Here is a 22103-nt window from a genome sequence, read left to right as displayed (position 1 = left end):
CAGCCCAGGTGTCAATACCAGTCATCTGTGCATCCTAGACATGACAATATTTTCACTTAATATTAAACTGTTTACATGATAAGATTTCTGTAGAAGAAATGGCATCTTACTCTTCCCAGAAATTAAAGAGAGCGAAGGCATGACCCTTTTCTGCCTATGTAAGTGTTTTAACCATTGGACTCTGGCAGGATGTTATCTTATCTTTATCTGTGTGACCACAGAAATCCATCCTGAAAAATATTCCTGAAAAAAATGTAATTTCTAAAACTCTAGTTCTGTCAATCAATATTTTTTTGTGAAAAGGAAAAAATCCCAACAATCCACAAAAACCCATATCAAAGCAACCAACTAGGCAAACAAAAACTCCAAATAACCCTAACCACCAACATTTAAAGTTCTTAACCTGCTTTACATTTTTTTCCCACTTCCCTTTCTGACTTTTTCCACTTTCCTTTTAGCCCATAACTTTGTTGCAGTGGTAACTTATGGAATTAAATAAGTTTATGGTGTCTCTAACTTGGACTATGAATCACTTATTATTCTGAAATATGTCCTATAATGCTATTAGGTTATGGCCTTAGGTTCTTGTTCTGTTGTGATGAATTCTGAAATCATACCTGTCCTGACTGTTTGAAAACTGCTGCTCTCCAATCCTGAAGCCTGAGTTATGATAGAGAGGTTATACAGGTGGCCTGCTGTAAGTCCTGAAAAAGTGTAGGTGGTCAGAGAACCTTCCTGGTGAATCTCATGAACTGGTACATGATTATCCAGTAACAGCAGCCTGTAACGATCCACATGCCCAGAGCCAGGAGACCACGAAACATGGATAGTGTCTGTCTTGATGCTGACCTGAATATTTTTCACAGGAGATGGAACTGTTGATATAAAAAGAACACATGCTTAAGGCCTAATGGTTATCTCCATGATTTCAGCAATTTTGAATAGATTTACTCTTGGAATATGTTGGGTTTCTTTACGGTTACTGAAAACCCAATGCCAAATACACAATAACAATGAGACCCCATTCTTAGCAAACAAGTCTTTGTGTCAGTCAGAGATTCATATTTCATTTCTACTTATAATCAATAGATACTTACATAAATATATACACATATATTGCCAGGTAGAAGAATTGTATCTATTTGCTAGTTTCAAAACGCACATCTGAAGAATACTGTAACTACAGGAAAAGAAGTCCTACCAGTAGATCCACTTATGTGAAGTTCAGGGGTAGTCTTATTTCCAGCAACTGCACTGAGGACAATGTTGTATTTATTCCCAGGAATGAGACTGGAAAATGTATTTTCTGGTTTTGAAATCCTTCCTTGTACAGAGACTTCTTGTATCTTTTTATTATTATGATCAAATAATACTAGGTTATACATGTCCACCTTTCCTGATGAAGGATCCCATTGAACCTGCAAGCTTGTGAGTGTAGTTTTCTCCTTATTAATTTCCAAACGAGATGGTGGCAAGGGATCTGGAGTTAGGAAAAAAAAACAAAACAGAGAAGATAAACCATTTCTTGATTTGGGATTGCCTGAAATTTTACGCAGCAGCACAAAAATTCTTCTGAAACTCTCCCTTTACCATCATCATGCAGCCAATACTTTCAAAAAGCTTTTTCTTTCTATTTAAAGACACCATACACTGAAGCCAGTCTACAAGAGAGTCCTGCAGAATTCAGAAGTATTACTTTAATATATTTGTACATGCTCACTCACACAGACATGCACATAGCAAAACACTTCCACTGTGGATGTATATTGCAATCCTGGAAATCTGCTGATAGTAAAGCTGTAACAACTTTAATAAGAAACAGCAAACATGGAAACCCAGCAAATTTTACTCAGTGTAATGTAGCTTTATAGATGGCAGCAACAGCTTTCACTTCCTAGCACTCACCCTACACTTTATTACTAATGGGCATGAGCATTTATACAATTTTAAGGGAAACAATCTTTTGTTTTTAGTATTAGCTTCAATGACTTGAAACAGATTCTGATAGAATATGCTTCTGCTCTGTTGCAGTACTGTTCATATAAATTTAAAAACCCCCGAACAGTACATTGGATAAACCTTCAGGAACTAATATTGGAATTACTTCTCTGAAACTCTCAACATTCATTAGGTTGTTTATTAAGAGGATCTCCAGTAAAATCACCTGTGAAATAAGATCCAGTCTAAAGGGAAGGCAAACTGACTAAACCAAAAGAATCTGGTTGCTTTTTTTCTCCAGGTGCATTTCATCACTCACAAGATTTCATGCAAACCACACAAATGTATTACATGTTGATGTACTAAGGTATTGACATTTATGTCTTCCAATAAGGTTAAGCAAATTCTTATTGAGAAGGTATCGTGAAACAACCCAAAGCAGCGAAATCAAGCCTTCACAAGTTGGGACGTTAAAGCTTCCCAATAATTTAGGAATAAATCTGCCTACCACACGAGTACACTCTGTGCTACTCTTTCCTAGCATCAGACCAGAAGTGTAAGGTGCATCCAGGCTGAGAACTGTGGTCTCTCTATGAACAGCACCTCAAACACAGAAGAAAAAGACTGTTTTTCCAATGCAGTCATTGCTGCTTGGTTCCCTGAACAAAGGAGATGAAAAAGTGTCAGATCGCACAACTAAAAAATGCAATGTAAAGGCTGAAAGGGTGAAGTTGAACCTACCCCTCCCCTATAAATACATAGGTAGGAGGGCCTAGGAGCCTTTAAGCTGCTTTTTCTTCAAAGTCTGGGTGGTGTAGAAGGTTTAATCACTTCCTACAGAGCTCTGCTGAGAACAGAGTAGTCCAGGTTTTGGTGGTATACTTTGTCAATCAAGTATATTAGGAATTCAAGGAGGCAGCTCCTTCCTTGGAAACATTCAAAAACTAACTGGGCATGGTCCTGGGCAACCAGATCCAGGTGGTCCTGCTTGAGCAGGGCACTTGGACCATATGACCTGCAGAGGTCCCCTCCAACCTCAACCTTTCTGGGACTCTGAAAAATACTGTGTCCCTTTGAACACATGTCTCTGCTTAAATTCAAATTCTTGCTTTGGACCACAGAGATGTTAGTTAGTTAGAAAAAGACGAAATTCAAACAAATTGATTAACAAAATCAATCAATAAAATTAACTATCTTTTCCTGAACGCTTTCTTAAAGGCCAAACTAAGTCTGCTAAAATCTGAAAAAGAAAAAAAGAATTAAAAATCAACTCAAAGACCAAGCACATCAAACTACAGGCCAAATAGTTAAAACTTCACCCAGTTACAGCAATTGAAACAGGAGGTTTTAATGAAAAGTGTCAGGAAATCTTAACAATAGGCTGCACTACCAGCTCCACCTATAATATATACTAAGTCGCTAAAGACTATTATGTTGGCAAAAGGGAATAGTGGGGGTATAATCTTGTTCCTTGAAGGCGATTGTTCTAATCTGAAAGGTCAGACTTTGGAAGTCAGAAATAAATTCCAGCACTATATATGGTCAGATGCACAGCCAGATGAAAAAGTTTTAATTTGACTGACATTGAGAGAACAGTCATGATAACTGTCAAGAAGTTTAACCCTCTTTCTGACTAAGTTAGGATAACGTTGACTGTTCTTTAGTCCTGTAAAAGTAATCACCATTGTCATCTGTACTATTTGCCAAATTTGACAAAAGAAGATATCTGCATTTTTAGAAGCATTTATACGTCCTGGGTAATCTGTCTTCTAAAGAGCACGAGCAAAGAAGAAAGTTGCGTGCCTAGAAGGTGAAGTTCAGAAATTCAGACTTTATCTAATCTATCTGGTCCAGAAAACAAAACACTCAGTGCTTTGTACATCCGCTAGAACAAAGGAACAATGAGACTGGGAAGTGCCTGGGCTGAAAGAGCCCTGGATGGAAACAAACACTTAAAAAACCATTTACATTGTTATACAAGTCTCTGTTGGCAACGATACAACACTGATAGATCACAGAAATAAAATATTTTCATTAAGATATTTTTATACCATTTGACACTATATGAATTAATATCCCCTGGTCTACAAAGGCATCTTGCAGAAGACTTAATGGTCTTTGAATTATATTGCAACTCCATTTTCACTTTTTGGGAAGAGGATATGGTTTGGGTGCACAGCTGCTGCAGATCCAATTTATAGATATGGCTATGTCAAACTCCAGTGACAGCCTGTAAGCACAGAAACACACCTGCCTTATGCAGGAGAAAAAAAAAAAACTGGGAGATTTGAGCCCAGGACTTAGTAACAGGGAATTCCTGCCAGTCTCAGTCATCTTCCTACAATATTATCCATTGTTTTTCTAGTTTTCCCTCTTCATAAAACAGTAACCTACTTATAAGGACTTTTCTGAAGATTAAGTAAAGAGGGTTGATTTCGTTGTCTTTATTAAGTACAAATACCTATTTCTTTGGGATGATAAGCAACTTAGAAAATCTTTAAAACATGGTTATTTATTTTCTTCTTGGACTCTGCCTTTGAAATGATGATCATAATCATTACATGATTACAGATGGTAAGATTATACAGCCTATAGTTAGAGCCATGTCACATGTTGCTCCTACAGATGGCTAATAAATCAAATTTGTCCCAAATAATTCGAAATTTACAGGATTGAACATACGGCCAAGGCATGCTTCTGGCATTTAGAGAGTTACATATCACAATGAAAAAGCACTCTTAACAGTCTGTGTCTTCAAAGATAAAATTCAATCTTCTTTTCATTCGAATATTTAATGGATTTTCTAACAAAAAAATTATTTACCTGTTAGTTATCTCTGTACAGGAGGCTTGGATTAAGCAGTAACATAATATAACACTGCAATATTTTTGTAGAAAACAATTTTGAAAGTGGCATTTATAAGTCTATTTTAGAAGACAAAGTTGAAAGTGGGGGAATTGCCAAATTGTTTTTCATGGCTCTCTAGACCAGTATTTCAATTCTGAATTTCAATTCAGAATTGAAATTTATAAATTTAACTGTAATTTTAATACTACTGTTTTTAACTAGACCTAGTCATTCACTAAAATACAGTTATACTGGTACACAGACATGTGGATATTTGAGAACTTAAAATATATTTTACCTGAAATCAGGAAAGACAAAACCCTACCATCTTCTGCCACACATCAGTTCTCAATCATAGAAATAGTTTTACTGAGAACAACAAAAAATATAACATGAAAGGACTGGAAGGTGTGTATCCCAGCTTTAAAACGTCAGCAGCATGCAGACTAGTTGTATGGTTTTGTGTGCTGTTTCATGTACATATATATACACTAAAAAAGCCCAACAAATTGTAAATATTACTATGAAGCAAATATGCAGACTTGTGCCTTCTAACATCTGTAATCTCAATTTTGCAGTGGAAAATTTAGAGCTGATAAAGGGAGTTATCAGTTTTTTCTTTCTTTCCTATTCTACCAAAATAGCACAAATGTCCCCACTGTGTGTGTTTGCATGTCTATATACACACGGCTTATAAAGTGCATATGTGACTGTATTTTCCATCACTTTGGATGACCTATTTTAGATCTGCTCTATAGGATTAAATACCTGCTGTTTTAAATTGACAACCGACAGATCAAAATTTCTTGAGTAAAGACAGTCACTTTAGAGGACTAGTGTGGATTATTGTACCACTATTTCACACATTATTAGACTTCAAATCTGTGTATCCACAAGTGAAATAGAAGCTGCTTCTCTATGCAAAGATTCACAAGGGTGAATCCGGTGTTACTTGAGAGTTTATGGAATCTTTGCAGGCGGCACAATTATTCTATCAGAATATCAAACTTGCACACAACATAGATTATGATTTTAATGTGACATTATATACTCAAAAGGCCAGTTTGGTCCCCTCCAAGCTTTTGCATTACCACTGCAACTATGGCATGCATTATTCATTGCTGTCACCACGAGTCCCTAGTCAGAAAAGATTACACTCAAAATTTAACCAAATATTTTGGATTTTATGTGCTTAGCTACTCAAGTACTTTGTGTAAGAAACCTGATGAAAACTTAACTCAGAACTGGCATGTGAAATTTTTAACAGGATTGAATATGAGCAAAAAGCTAGTTTCTGAACTAGGTATATAAACAAACCTGCAATTTTCTCGCACTTTCTCACGTGTATATTTTGTATCAAGATAATACAGATGTTCAAACCTCATTTTGCAAAAATGAAACACATGAGATAGGATTCTGTTCACTTCAACCAACTACACTTCAGCTTTCTAGTCTAATCTAGCCTCCTTCAATAGCCAGTGTAGAAAGCTGAGTACTTTCAACAGACAGCTTAGCCCATCTTCCTTAGAGCAAGAGCTCAGGAAGGGAACCTCACTGAGTACTAAGGTCAGACATTGTGGTTTCAGATGGCCCACAATAGCTCAGTTCCACTACCGTTGAAATAGGTGGAAATTTTGTTTACTATATGGCTGAAAAGACTGCTTATACCTCCATATTCACAGGACAATTTCCAGCAACGGATGCCTATGGACACTCCGGCTCAGTAGAGAGTCAACTAAAACTACTGTCATCAAATTACAAAGGAACAGGTGAAAGAGAGCTTCCATGAAACTGGTTTAAAATGCTGCCCCTGGTGGAAACATAAGAGGAATAATCCTCCCTCATCCTGCATTGAAAAGCTTAGTATGGACAATACAACATGGGTTGCTCACAAGCATAATAAATCCTGTACATTCTTTAGAAACAAAAATGACAAATTTTGGAGCTAATTGTGTGTTTTGAACACCATCAAGCAACTCAGCTCAAGGAAAGCAAGGAACCACAGAGCAATCCGAGTAGCTCTCTGCAGGAAACATTCATGGTTCCTCTATTCTTATTTCATGTTTTTGACTGATCTCTGCTATCCAAAATCCAAATGTAAACCTCAGTTCAACTGTGGTATACCAATTTTCAGTATTTCAACTTAAACTTTAATCAGACTTTTCACTTTGATGTCAGCTACATAACATGACTCTAATGATCAGCTGCTTCCAATCACTTTCATCTTACAGCCTTGAAAAATCTATTTAGTGATAAAAAAGTCATAAATGGCATGTACAAGTTTCTGCGTTAATGGTTATGCATTAATCAAAATGTGCTCTAAAGTGGTATCTTCTCTACTTCTATGCAAGTGTTCAATAATAGAACTTTACTATACAGAAATGACGGTGATTTATACCTGTCTCTCTGATAATGGTCGATCTATTCTTTCAATTTTCACACTACAAGTCATCAATATCAATATTAAAAACAATCAGCATGATGCACGACAAATTTAAATCACTGTCTGCATAGAAACTATTACTCATTTTTACCAACTGACATGACTTGTGCTTCATGTATAGCTATCACACCAGCAGACTTGTCAATGGATTTTTTTAACTTGAGCTACCACAGCAAATAATGGAGAGTATTTAGTGCATTTGTATGGTTAACGCAGGAAAAAGGTTCTGATGGAAAGTGACAACTCTGAACAGGTAATTGTGAAGTATTTGGCTGCTGTAATCTTCAATACTAACATTAAGTACCTCTCCAAAACTAATACCTTAGGAGCAAATCAGAAAGGCATTTAATGATGGACCTTATTTAAGACATCTTTGGTTTGGGTCTTGAACTACTGCCTTTAAGAGGTTGAATAATATTCTATTTTATCATCTTCAAAAAAGCACAAATACAGGTAGAAAGAGGCCAGTTGTGTCACTGCAGCTGTTGTCTGTTCTTCGATGTCGTCCATTGCTTCACACAAGCACGAATGCAGAAAGAGGGCTTTCCTTGGCAGTCCTCTGTCAGGCTGCTGGACCATTTGTAGAGCCAGTCATGGATGTGACACTGTAAGTGCTCTGCACACAACTGTGTATCATAACACCTCACTGGTGATATCCAAGGAAAACATATAAGAAGGAAGTTTCAGCTTTACTTTCTGACTTTTAGACTCTGGTTAGGCAGAATAAATGGGCTGAAATGGGCTGAAATGGGCTGAAACAGTAAGTTACCCTTGAAGAAGATTTACCTGTTATGAAATAGACTGTATTTTAAACACAGTAAATAAACTGTCAGTTGAGGAACTATGACAACAATATGCTTGTATGAGCACAAAAGATATTATGGGCTACTACTACATAAAACATTTTTCTGACCTAATGTCCTCAAAGCACCTTCTTCTTTCAAGTCTGCTGGGTTAACTGACGGTAGTAGTTACTTCTGGCAGCGGGCTAAAGAGAACTCAAGTGCAGGGCTGCTAGTTCAGCAAACACTGTCCACTGTAAAGGTATCGCCCTCCTCCTCTTGGAGCCGGCCGAAGCAAGGGGAGAGAAAGGAAAAGCCCGGCATCCCTCCCCGCGCACCTGCCGTGCCCGCGCCCTTACCTGTCTGCACGGAGATGTTGAGAGGCTCCCCGCCGGCGAGCGGCTCGATGCGCAGGTGGTACCAGGTGCCGGCCTCCAGGCCCCGCAGGGTGCAGCCGTAGGTGCCGTTCCCCTGGGGGGAAGGCTGGCAGCCGGCCGCCTCCCCGTCCTCGGAGCGCCCGCTCAGGCTGAAGTTGCAGGCGCGGCCCGCGGCGCCCCAGCGCAGCCGAACGCTCTGCCCGGCGACGCTCCGCTCCGTCAGGTTGGCGCTGCATCCCGCCGCCTGCCCCGGCGCGGCCTGCGGAGAGCGGGGAGAGCTCTGAGAGACCCGCCGGTGCCCCGGGATCAGCCCCCGGCCCCATCCCCGCGCTGTGCCGGTGCGGAGCGAACCTGCCCGTGTCCCCCAGGCTCGCCTGCGACCTGCGAGGGGCGACCCTGCACCGCCCGCCTCCTCCCGGCCGCTCACCTTGGTCAGGGCCAGCGCCGTCCACAGGGCGAATCCCGCTCCATAGCTCAGCATCGCCGACAGTTTTTAACCCCAAAAACCCTCGCGGGGAGGAGAAAAGGGGAAGGGACGGCGGGGTTGGGGTAGGGGGATCCGAAGAAGCGAAGTGACGGCGGCGGGCCCCGGGGGCCCCCGCTCCCCGCCGGGCTCCGAGCCCTGTGCCGGGCCGCCCGCCTGCTGCATGCGCTCGGGGCTGCCCCGGCCGCCGAGCCACCTCCCTGACACCAGCGTGGGGTGGGGGGGCTGCCCGCCCGCGGCTGAGGAGGGGCGGAGGAGGCGGGGGAGGCGGCCGCCGCTTCCCACGCTGCCATTCTGACCCGGGCTGACTCTCCCGAAGCCCTTCCCGCCGACTTCCGCAATCAAGAGGCGATTTCCTCGCGTCTCGCTGCGGGGGGCGAAGCCCGGCGATTCGGGACCTGCCGCCCACCGGGCAGGCAACCGGCCCCGGGGTGCCGCCCCTCTCTCCTTAAGGATCCCACGTTCCTCCCTGCTCCTCTCCCACCCCACCTCCCTTCCTTCCTCGCCGTTTCCTCCTCATGTCGGTTTTCCCCTGGGTCTTGTCTTCCCAAGCGTTCCTCCCGGCGCACGGGGCCCCTCAGCGGTGCCGCTGTTGGGGCGCGGCACTATTGTCTCACCTCACTTGGCGCTGCCTTGCCTTGTCTCATGGTTGCATCGACTCACAATGTCTTCTTGCCTCTGCCCCACCTCCCAGCTGCCTTGTCTCATGCTGGTCTTGCCTTATTCCCACCTTGCCTCTTGCCTGCCTCACCTCACGGCTGCCTTGCCTCGTGTGGCTCCTTCTCCTCCTGCCTGCAACTCCTCTTGGCCACCTCGCCTATCACTTGCTTTACTCCATGGCCACCTTACCTTGCATACCTGCTCTCCTCACACCTGCCACCCTTCACAGCCATCCCACCTCCTCTTGGCCTCAGCTATGACAAACCCACCACTCCAGCTCCCGCATCCCAAACTCTGATGTTTTTAAGGGTTAACCATAGACCACCAAGGCCTCCATTCTCTCCCTGGTCATGTGGCACTGCAACCAGAGGCCTTGTGTCCAGGAGAGCCCAGCAGAGCCCAACACTGAGCTCCTGCCTGCAGCAGCAGAGTCTGTCTGTGAGTGGCCAAGCCATCTCCGTTTTCTGTTTCAACTCATGTCCTCGAAACAATTCCTTCCCACATCCCCTGAACAACTCCCAAGCTAAAATTACACACACCATGGAAAGCAAGAAAGTCTCCCTGTTTCCAGACTGCACCAATAAAGCTGTGTGCAACTCCGAGATTGGTACAGCCAAAATGAGAGTTTTCCATTTCTGTTATGCATGCCCGTTTCCTTCTTGTTTAACTATCAGCCTCTGAAAACTCGCATATAAGTGTGTACGTGGGGTGACAGAGAAGAAGTGTGGGCAGAAGCATTTTGCACCTTCAGATATTCAAATACACAATAGCAGCCATGGAGTGAATTTGAGGGTGCACAAAAGAGAAGGAAATGGACATTTACTTTCTTCATTGGGAATGGCATTTTTCTGCATACTTCTGTGTTGCATTATGCATGGAGGATTTTAACTTTTAAAAGCAGTACCTCAAGCAAATTCAACACCATCTCTGTATCACTTTTGCCCTCTTTGAGTGAGAAAAAGGCTCTGGGTTTACAAACATTAGTCTGCCTTTTAGGGGGGCTGCTGCTCTAGAACTTTTCTGGGCAGCAGCCTGTAAAACAAGATACAAATATGTGAAAAACTAGCTCTCCTTCTTCTGTTCTGAAATCAAAAGTCTGAGCACTCAAGGGTGTTACCAGCACCTACAGAAAACTTCATCTGTCCCATTGGAGCTCCATGCCTGGTCCTAGGGACATGGCACTGAAAGTGTTGTGCTGTACTTTGCAAAGCTGAGGATAATTAATAACTTTATGATCATTGCCTTAAGTGACAATATAAATCTGTGTTGGTTATTATGCCATTCTCAAGCCCATCACAGAAGATCTCCCTTGGAAGAGATGTTTTACGTACTTCAGACAGAAGGAGGAACCAAGCCCCAAAGAGCTAGCACAAGAATAATCATACCATTGATGGGAAACACAAGGTGTGCTTCTTAGACCTAAACTGGGACTAAAATGACATAGATGTCTTGTAACCATTTAAGGTGAGTGTTTTACAGTGTGATTTCTTCTTTAGGTGATCATGCTTTTTGGACTTAACGGCATAAACCACACCAATACTTTTCTAGCACTGGAGAAGTGCAAATCTGAAGGCTTATTGGGATGTTTGGATTACTTCAAAACCCTCTCTGAAAATTAAAACGTTCAGGGTAACCTGCCTTTTCTTGAAAAGTGGAGCTCACGTTAGAACAAAGATTTTTGAAAACATCCATGACCAGAACTTGCAGGGAAGATATAATTTGGATATTTAGATGGAAGTTATTTAAGCAGATGTAAAAAGTAAAAGGAAAAAAACCCCAACATAATCAACACTGCAAACATCAAATTCGGGAAAAAAAGTGGAACCTACCACAAGTGAAACTTAAAGACTTTTGGAAATAAATGCCTGTTTGTCTCTTCCAGATAGCATAAGATAATGTGTGGAGGAAAATGATGTTACTGCTTCTCAGAAGTGCTCATAATTTAGAAGTTCCTACTTTATTACTCTTATTCCTGCTATCATAAAATCTTTACTTTTTTGTATTAGTAGGAAGGTACTGGTTTATTACAGGTTTTGAGACTTCCTTCTGTATGTTATTCAGCAAAAGCTGCTACACAGGTAAGGTCTGACACAGACGCCTATGCCAGCACTGGAATAAAACTGGAGGGGTCCATCATTCACTGGTGGCAATATATTTATATGGAATAGCCAATATAATGCAAGTAATTATTTCCAGACTGGTAGTGAATAAATGGGCTTTTAGTAAATCAGCAGTCACACAGTCTTTAACACTTACTGATCTGTGTGGCAAGCCAAGAAACTAAACTGAAAAAAGAACTGGAAGTGAGTTTTGGGAGTTGCCGGACGTGTCTCTAATAGCAGGCTCCAAAGTCCCTTTCAGACACTTTCCCAAGGTTTCCTGATTTTTTTTTTTTTAACACCAACCTCTCTGTCTCTCTAATCAAGAGGAAATGGGCTTTGCATAGCTTTTGTCATGGATTCAAAGTGCAAGCTGCAGTTTCACTTGAAATCCAAGGCAGCTCTAAACCAAACATTTTGTTCAATTGAAATGTCACTATTGTCCCCCCAAAATGGGTATGTGCACAGCCAAATAACAACATGGCTTTACTTCTGCAAACAAGAGGCCCCAGCCTGGGCAAATGCAGTTCATAAGAGGTATTGTCTTCCTCACAACAACACTCAGCACTTAGTCTATGTGTTTTCAAAGTATCATATTAAATCTAGTTAATCTTTTAAAACATCCCCAAAGTTTGACAAAAAATGTTTTAACTCCATGCTAAAGACTGGGAAACAGAGATGGAGGCCAAAGATTTTAAATTTTTGTGTCTAAATTGGTATATCTAGATTCAAATGTCCAGAGCCAGTTGGAGGCTACAAGAGAAAGCTATTACTGATTTTTTTTCCCGTAGCTATGCTTAGATGACTTATCCACAGAATTCTGGTTTGAAAGTTTTGACGTAAGCAGCTTGCTCGGTGCAAATGATGTAATTCAGGAGGTGAAGTGGTGTAGAAACACCAGAGGCAGTAGCTTCTGTTCAAATGGTGCCATTTCTCTAGCTCTGGCAGGATTACGTAGCAGGAGTGCAGTAGGATTATGCAGTAGGAGTGCAGTTTGGGTAATACCTGATTTTATAGGACATTTCCGTTTGGGAGGAACCAGTATTCTGTGCAGGAGGTATGCAAATGAACGGAGGGCATGAGGAAATAAGCTCACCCTGCCTGCACAAAGCCAGAAAGATCATATTTGAAAAGAACTGCATCAGTTATGGAACGGGGTGCAGTGCATCCATCCTTGGCTGAGTCCCTTGCCCTCAGCAGCATTAGAACAGCAGTATATAACCATCAAGTTTATGGACCCTGACACTCTGTCCACAGCCTTCCCAAACATAAAACACATTTCTTAGTCTTATCTACTCCAACATACATAGTAACGGTAGTAACTGAAACATGTCTGCCTGTCCCAATACACTGAGTGTAGTGTGGTCTCCTGGAAGATAAGCCACAGGGAATTTAGGGATTTTCAGTTCTAAACCACTATGTGGTAATAGTGATACAGTGACCAATAATATCCTGCATGCTTTAGCTCTAACTGCCCATACACACTCTGCCAATGGTGATGCCAGATTTGCTCTCAGATTACTGAACTGGGTCTTGCAGTAAAGGAAGACTGGAAATTGATTTGGAGGTACTGAATGCCTGCCATTTTCTCCTTCTATGGCTGGGACCGGCAGCCCCATTACCCTCCTCTGCCAGGGTGGTTTGTGGTTGGACAGAGCAAAGACCAAGTGTCTGTATGTCTCCACTCTGCCTATCAGCCAGTAGATAAGCTGACCATGGCCAAGGCCAGGATTCCTTTCAAGGCCAGTTAAAGCATTTGGATTTCTCTTGCTTTGATCTGTAAACAATGTATGTAATTATCTGTAAATAAGGTCATTGCACACTGTAATTCTTAGCATGTCATTAGAGCTAGACCACCACATCATGCACCAAGCAATAACAGAGTCACTGCGACCAGATACCCAGGCTCCTGTGGGTCCTGCCACATCCAGGAGCTTTCTATTGCTTCTCACATACCCTGATTATTTCCCTTCAACTTTTCCCAGTGCAGTGTGCACACCAGGATTGGGCTGTACAGAAGAGGCAGAATTTTTCTGCAGCTATGCTTCTAGCAAATGACATTGTCAGCATGAACATCAAAACAAAGCATCCCACCAAAAAAAGAACAAAGCTTAGTCCTGTAGCTATTTTTTTTAGGTTTTGGTTTGCTGTTTTTTTAAGCCCACAAAACATCCACTTGTAATAGCTATCAGGCTCCACAGAGTGGAGCAGGCTTAATAAAAATCAGTAATTCTTCTGTCTTACCTCTTCTGTAGTGCTAGAGTATGGAAGAGTCGTTGGAATCCAGGCTTTCTCTGTTACTGCAGATTTCAAGTCGAAATAGAGGTTTTCAATGGGATTTTTACTGAAGTGTTCAGTCACTTTGCTGATGAACATCTCTGTGCTGCTCTTCAACACATTTTCAGGCCTAGAAGTAACAGCATTTGAAGAGGGGGATGTAGTTCTAGTAGTCCACACAGAAGTGTCTGCATCTTGTAGATCTAAGACAAACAAAGGAAAGTGATTAAAATCAGCTCTACATTTTTATAAACAATTCATTAGATTCAATAAATGTGGCTGATACAACTTCCAAGTAGTTTAAGTGCACCTATCAGTTCTACTTTTTTTGTTTGTTTGTTTTCAGTGCGAACATATGTTTTTGCATCAATACCAAAGCCTGCAAAACACAACCAGAAAAAAAATAATGTCCCTAAACATTCATACCATTAATTTTAAATATAGTCCATCAGTGATTCTGAAGTGAAGAGAAAGGTTGTACTTCGTCATTAAGGGCAAAATGTTTTCACTTGCAACTTTTTCACTTGCTTGTATCTATCAATGGCACACAGTATCAGCTTTATTGTCAACCCTCTCCCCTCGTTTCTACGTGCATGGGCCATATTCTCATCCGCCTTTTTTTGGTGTAAGTTTAATACATGGCTGTATTCAGTATAATTTTTCAAGATGATTTTTTCAAGATTTCTTTTTCTCAAGATACTTGTTCAAGATAAGTTCCATGTGCCCACATGAACGTTTCTCTTGCTCTCTAAAATCGGTCTTATGCAGACCCCATGCTAGTCCCTGACTGTTGCCTTCCCAAGGCTCAGCTAATGACCTATCACTTAACTGAAGTACCTGTAAATACGACAGCGGATTCGCTTTTTTAGTCACGTATCCTTCAGAGAAAGCCAAAGTTGCAATTAGAGCTCAGGAAAGATTTTACTACACATTTTTCCTCCACATTTTCATGGCTCTTCCTCCCCATTGGTATGTATTTAATATCCTTTCTTTGTGGCTGTGAGGGCAGGGTTCAAGCTGTGGTGGCCTCTACATCTGGTAGCATCACATTTCAGCTAAACTATTGGAATTACTCACTGGCCCCTTCTCACAAAAAGCTGCCCTGCCATTGCTGTAACACAGCTAGTGTGTATTGGCTCAATGCCCAAGACACTTTGTCTGTCCTTGAACTAGGGTCTCCAGCATGACAGAACCTTGTTTTGCTGCTGAGCCACTGGGCTGGTTGCCATTTATAACAATTTTAGCTCACAAATCCTTTAAAAACAAAGTAGTGAGTGGGTTAAATTGCAGCAGAAGCTTTCAAATCCAATTACTTGGTGTGCAATTATGATGTCTTAGCTGGCCAATGTGTGATTACCTCTTACCCAAAGGAGCAGTGGGTGAGCTTCTACGAAATCAACATTATCATTTTTTTTGTGTATGCGTAAATATATATGTAAACATGTTTATGTAAATAAATTTGCAGCACTCTCATTTGCACAGAAAAGTGATATTGTAAACCCTAGTAGGAGACATTTCCATGCAAGTGTTTCCTGTGCTTGACAGCACAGTGCATTCACCTGGTACATGGTTCTGGAACGTTTTGAAAAGTAGTGGTTTACTGGAATGGGTTGGTATCCAGAGTAGATGTTTTCCTTCCTTTTATCTAATTGTGCTTCTCTGGAAATAAAAAAAATTCCAAGTCTCCAGTAAATTACAAAAAAAGCTGATCGAATCTCTTTCCAAATCAAGGCAGTGAAAACAATACTACAGATCCAATTCTCTCTTACACTTGTGCAAAGGGTTTCATCAAAACTTCAGGTCTGGTCCAACTCTGCACAATCATCTTCATGCTGCTGCCTTTGCAGAACCCCATGTGGAGAGCCTAAGGTGCAGAGTCTGCTGTGGTCCTGTGTCACATACCTTCATAGTTCCCATGAGAAGGACAGGAACCTTGTGCTCAAGCTGTCATCACCTGCTGCAACAAACTCGTTAGCTGGCACAAGTCCAGACAGTCTAGATTCCATGTCAGTCATTTTTCTTGGAGATGTCCTATTAGTTGTGGGTCTCTGAAAGTCTACAGTAAACAACTAGAAATCCAAGCCCCAAGGACTTGGAAAGAGCTCTATGCCTCTCAGATATCTCAGCAGGAAATAGAACTTACTGATAGAAAGACAACAAAAAAGGGTATGTCTGAGCAGCCAGCAATTGCTTAGGAGAAGAGGCCACTCAGTTGAGTTCCTAAATATACATTTACACACTCAACATGAAAACATGCTAAAAAAAAAAAAAAAAAATCTTGGCTTAATTTACAGACAAATAGCAGTGATTCCAGCAGGAAGGCGTTTGCATTCCAGTGCAATTGTGTTTTAGGAAAGCTGCTCCTCCATAAAAGGGAAGCTGGTGCTGCCAGTGACATTTATGGGACTCAGCAGCCAGGATAACAGGCATTCTTGGTGCAGGAGTGGAGGGGAGAGCTCGACTGTCCTGGAAGCAAAACACTTGGTCCTCAGAAAAGTTCCACCAGCCCAAGGAGGTCCCATGAACAAGCATTTGGTCACTGCATGACCCAACTCTTCTTGTTAAGCTTTGGGCTATTCTGGGTTTCCAGCTAAAGGATCTTTCCCAGAAAATGCCAGTTACAGTCTGTTACCTGTAACCTATGGATGGAAGTGACTTGTATATAGCACTACACCATACTGGAACTTCAGATATATGTACCAGTACCTTCCATATATCCTACAGTGGACTGACTAATGTGGTTCATATCTGCACCACTTTAAGAAAGTCAGAATCCATATTTATATTTTAAGTAAAACCACTATTGTGATCCTAGCATAAGAACCCTCATAGCCCTTCCTCAGCAGCAGGCACTTAAGAAACAAAACTGCATATTATAAGGCCTATGTAGCAGATTTCTACACAACTTGAGTTCCAATTTTTTTAACCAGAAAAAAACTCACCTCCTCTGTGGACATTAGTAAAGTACACAGAAATCTCAACACTGGGATTTTTCATACGTGTTTAGCATTGTTCTAGTAGCCTCTTTGGAAATCAGTCATAAAATGTTTTTGGGAACAGAACAACAGCACTGACACTGATGTTGATCACTAGTGTCTGGATGATATACAATGTGTGAACATAATATTGTAATCATCAGTAGCACACCCAGGAGAAATTATGATGTTCTGACTAAGTGCATATTTCATCCACGGGGTGCACTGCAAACCACATCCATCCACACAGCAGCAGGCTGCTTACAAGGAAGGGAATTCCACACTTTTGCATGTATGATTAGCAAAAGTGCTGATTAGTTGTCAAGAACTGAGAACCCTACAGTGGTGCCTTCAGCCTTAGCTGAGCTGGCACAGTGCAGCTTTCTGAAATAGCTCACATTGTACGGATCTGCCTACTCTGTTAGAACACAGTTTCAGAAAACTAAGGCTGAACTGCTAGTGAAACATAATTGAATCAGATATCTAGTGTATAAGTTAAAAAATACTCTGTAAGACTGCATCTAACTCACTGCAAGACTTGAAACAATAAGGGATTGCTTTAAGATCTCTTTATGTGCAGGACAAGACGAATTATCTTTTTAGCTAACTACTTGTAACTAAAAAACTAATTCAGATTTCTGTTGTATGTAGGAGTATGACAGAAGAACAAAATCCACTAAATGTCCTTTCTTTCCCCTTCAATGTTGACTTTTAAAACCTGCAAAAAATCCATTCTGCTTGAAAATTTTTACCTTCTTTAGTTGAATGTTGTAGAAGTTAGTATCTCATTTGTATCTCATGTCAGAGAAATTGAATGTCTCAAACTCCAGTCTCATCCTGAGCTGCTCTTTTACTTCCCTGTTTTTGAAATGCTGAAGTAGCCACTTAAAGGTTCTTTCAGCATCAGTGGTAGCAGTAGCCACTTAAAGGTTCTTTCAGCATCAGTGGTAGCAGAACACCCATATAACTATGATGATTACACCATTGCTGTATCAGCCCTATTTCTGACACTATGGGTAGTTCCAGCTCACCCTGAAGTGGATTTTTGGTCACTGGAAGGACATCTAGATTCCATTAACTCCATGGATCACACCTCTACGGAAGAGAGCTCAGAAACTTAGTAACTATGGAGACACCTAGGTCTTGGTTCAGTTGCCTAAACCTACTGGAATCTGAACTGCCCTAGGGCATCTCAGGCATCTGCCCAGGGCTCTCATAACACTTATGGGAGACATATGTCTTTCTGGGCTGGCAGTCAGAGATCAAGTGGAATATCCTGGAGCATCTCAACTGACAAAAAGCACTTGCTGAGATAAGTAAAATAATCACTTCCTTCAGACACCTACACCTAGAATTTCAAACCCACTCCAGCTTCTACATGGAGGTCCACACAAAAGAGAGAATATAATAATGAAAAACACCAGCATAGTTGTTTGGAATTGGCATCTTTGTTGGCACTTCCAGGAGAAGATGAAATCATAAAGTAGGACTTCCCATCCTCCTGATTGCTCTGGGAAGCTGTGCCTATTGTTCCATTTTTTCCCCATGAAAGTAGCTGAGCTGGTTTTATTCTATATTCTTTGTGCTGTGGCTCACTGAAACTTTGAAAATTTACAAAGCCCAAAGACCTAGGCTACACTGCAGATTTCTCCATTTCTTTTTAGAAAATCTAAACTCACATTTATCTTTGAGCTTCTGTCAATATGCTATTGGATTGTGTACAAGATCTCATAACCATGTCCAAGGATCTGACATTGATGCCTCTCTTTGTCCAGATGGAGCTCAGCAAAAGTGGTCAGCCATGAAAGAAAGATTCAAATAATTTTTGATATTTCATGGGTTCACACAGATGTTAGCAAACTCTTATACTTACAAAACCCTATAAAATAACTTGGAGAGATTAAAATGAATTTCAGTGAATGTATTTTAGGAAAAATGTTTTGGGTCAACTTAAAGGTGGATTGAAAATATCTTTTATCACTGTTCTAATTTATCCTGAAGGAACTTGTAAAAGTTACACACACTAAAAATTCCAACCTGTACTGAACTTACGGATGGATTATTGCAGTATCTACAAACACTAAAGGTGTGGAAAGCTTAAAGCCTAAAGGTCTTTACATTATTTAAAAAATGGGTAAGAGTTGCTGCCTTTTCTGTGCTTCTGCCACCTTTCTTTGGTGCTTTTCCACCTTCCCAAGGGTCCCAAGAAGACGCATGTGCTTCCCTTTCCATATTCTGCAGTTGCTACTGCTGCTTCAGTGGTTTAGAGCATGCTTGGAGTGTGCACTGCTCTGGTCTCTTCTGTGATCCATCTCAGCCACTGAAGCATCAGCAGTGGGATGTGAACTTAATTAGCTGAAGTTCTGATTATGAAGCAGCTAAACTGGAAGGGGGATAAAGGGAAGAGAGAAGCTCATGTGAAAGGAATTATCCTGGACAAGAACCAAGGGTAGAAAAAGTGGAAGCAACAGTGTGAATGTCAGGTGGCCCATCAGACTTCAGCTCATACCTGGTATCTAGTATTTTGTCTATTTTAGGCTGCAAACAAGCAAGATATAGAAAGATGTTATAGTTGTTATTTGAATTTCTTGTCCAACATGTTTTATATCTTTGGAAATCCCATTATGGTTCTTCAGTGCTTGGCACACAACTGTAAGTGAATCCTCCACGAAATCAGCTACTCTTTTTGAATGTCTTGATATTCACAGCTCTAGGGTTGTCCTTACCATGTATGGTATAAGAGAAATGCAAGGAAGAGCATCATATTACAAAACAGTTCATGTCACCTTCTGTATCCAGACTGCTCTACAGCCTGTGTGGCAGTCTCTAGAGCTCAGTGTGTAACTGCAGCATACAGCTTGGCCTTGTGTCTCCTTATTTGAACTACTGTCTACTTAGTGAATAATTTTTGGTCAGCAGTGGTTTTGAGGTTTGTTGGTAATATTCAAGGTACCACATAGCATGCATCTGTTCTTAATTGGATATTTTATTAAAATTAACCTACCTAGAACAAAAGAAGCTTGTAAGAATTGCTTATGCAGCTCAGGAGTGACATCAGTGTTAGTGTGTCAGCATTCATGGTGGACATTTGTTCCACAACTGTTATTTACATGCAACAGTCTTTGTTCTTTTCAGTCATCCCACCCTTCTACATCTTTACCTGCCCCATCTTTTCCTCCTGCCTGTTTCCATTCCTGTTCCTTCTCCTGGTTTCTGAGCTTAGAGAAGCTCTGAACCCAACAGCAGGCTGGTGAAAAGAAGGCTTTAGCACTACTGAGATTTTTTTCTTTCTCTGCCCAGAATGTCCTCAAGAATTTGGTGGGAAATGAAGTGTCACTTTCTCAAGGGATATTCATACCTTATGACTGTTCTTCATGTCAGCTGTTTCATCTGGAGGCCAGATTCAAACATGAGTTTGTGTGAGAAGGACTGTTTGCTGCTAGATTTAGAATCATCTCTGAGTGAGCAGAGATGGGATACATACCCAAATTGATCCTGATTTCTACCAACAATCATTTAGGTCAGGACTGTTACAAAACATGTAAATCCAAACACATCTCAGATGGCTGATTTGAAATCCAAATCCAAGCTCAGACTTTCCCCAAGCTCAGAAAAATCGTGCTTGATATTTGAGTAAGGTCCAGAATAAAAGGTAGTTGCAGTTATTGGGTTTGGTGCTTGTACTCTATCTGGGATGATGTTTGGAATGCAATTCAGTGAGCTACTCCTATGCCAAAATATAACTATTTTTATGAGTACTGTGAAAACAGAGGATAAATTGTAGCAAAATACGGTGTTAGTCAGGAGTAGAAAAACCTACAGCCATTTCAGCTCCAAAGATTTTGCTCAATTTTTACTATCTTAGCTAAATATAGACCAAATATGTTATTCTAGGCTGATCCACTTCTGCTTATACTGAAAGCAGATAGATGTTTTGGAAGACTAATTTTACACATTCAGTATTGAAAATTTTAACATGCATATGGATGCCATGACCAGAATTGGGGGCATTAGATTCTGTTCTCATAGTACTTACTACTATTTGAAAAATTAATCTCTTTGCACTATTTCCACTTTATGAGCTTCTTATATTCCTAAAATACTTAGGTATTGAGGATTATAATGTTTTGTTGATTTGTCAGCAGACCTTCCCAGAGCTGTGAAAAATAAGGTAAGTAACACTCTTAGAAAGAATTGACAGGCCTGTCTATGGAGAAAATTTCAGGAAAATTAAGGTAAGTTAATTTAAGAAATGAGCACAGTAAATAGAGGAGAAGGTGCTTTAATATCCCATGACAATTGTCTTAGTGCTTATTGGTCTTAAATTGCTTCTCCTCTGAGGATGATTAAGAAAAGTATACAAGGTTACTTTAACTTTGTGAGGCCACACTCCATCCAGCTATCTAAAGGAAAAAACACTACCTGTGTACCTCATCTGAATGGTTCATAGTGTCTTTGAATATGCGAGCCATACACACCCCACAGGATTTAAAATGATTTTGCCTTTTTAATCTCTAAAATATAGGAGGGCTGGGATGGCATCATGGCCACTTTTCCATTCCCTGATTCTGGAAGCTATCCTTTCATACCTCCACTCAGGTGAGTAGTCCTGGTCCTATGAGTAGAGTTCTGCAAGTGCAAATTTGCTGAAAAAAATGGTGCCCTGCCTTACAATAACTAGGAGTTTAGACAAAATGAGGATTTGGTTTAAACATTCTGAAAATCTGGCTATATGTAAAAGTTTTGGGTCATTTTGTTAACCCTGTAAGGACCAGAATTAACTCTTCCCCAGTAAAAAGATATCTGTAGGTTGTTCTTATTTACTATGAAGAACTGCTTAATAGTGCACAAGAACAGTATTAACAGGATTACCAGGAAGGCTCAACAACAGGACTTGAAGAAAGCATTATGCAGCAGTATTCAAACCCTCTCTTCAAACCATTCTACCCTCCATTTTGCCATGGACATGTAAACCCACAACTACACAGATATACTGGTAGGTGTCTGTAGGTGTGTGCACAGACCTTTGCATTTCAGGGTGCTATTCCATAAATTACTGAGACTTTTGATTCAGTTCATTATTCCCAGGATTTTGAGTGTTCTCATGTATATGGCATCTAGGAGCAAAATTACACTGAGTAAACGAATGAATGTGTAAGCCATGACTGTTCTAATTATGCATTTAGGTTAATCAGAGAAATAATTGTGCATGTGTTTGATT

General features: G+C 40.9%; 1 protein-coding gene across 5 annotated transcripts in view; it reads right to left on the bottom strand.

Annotated features, from left to right (window-relative positions):
- PTPRB (protein tyrosine phosphatase receptor type B) overlaps nucleotides 1-22103 on the bottom strand; it is a 63248-nt gene that overhangs the window by 38946 nt on the left and 2199 nt on the right. For 4 of the 5 annotated variants that reach the window (XM_048300572.1, XM_048300571.1, XM_048300567.1 and 1 more), the window contains exons 3-6: nucleotides 13875-14110; nucleotides 8370-8646; nucleotides 1202-1480; nucleotides 618-875 (exon numbers count right to left, since the gene is read on the bottom strand). In XM_048300572.1, coding sequence (XP_048156529.1) covers nucleotides 618-875; nucleotides 1202-1480; nucleotides 8370-8646; nucleotides 13875-14110 — 1050 coding nt within the window. Of the gene's footprint in view, nucleotides 1-617; nucleotides 876-1201; nucleotides 1481-8369; nucleotides 8647-8814; nucleotides 9279-13874; nucleotides 14111-22103 lie in introns of those variants that run through there. The other variant, XM_048300570.1, reaches the window with a different exon arrangement.

This window comes from Corvus hawaiiensis, chromosome 4 (genome assembly GCF_020740725.1).
Source record: "Corvus hawaiiensis isolate bCorHaw1 chromosome 4, bCorHaw1.pri.cur, whole genome shotgun sequence".
In the NCBI taxonomy this organism is placed as follows: domain Eukaryota; kingdom Metazoa; phylum Chordata; class Aves; order Passeriformes; family Corvidae; genus Corvus; species Corvus hawaiiensis.
This window is presented reverse-complemented; position numbering and strand designations above follow the sequence as displayed.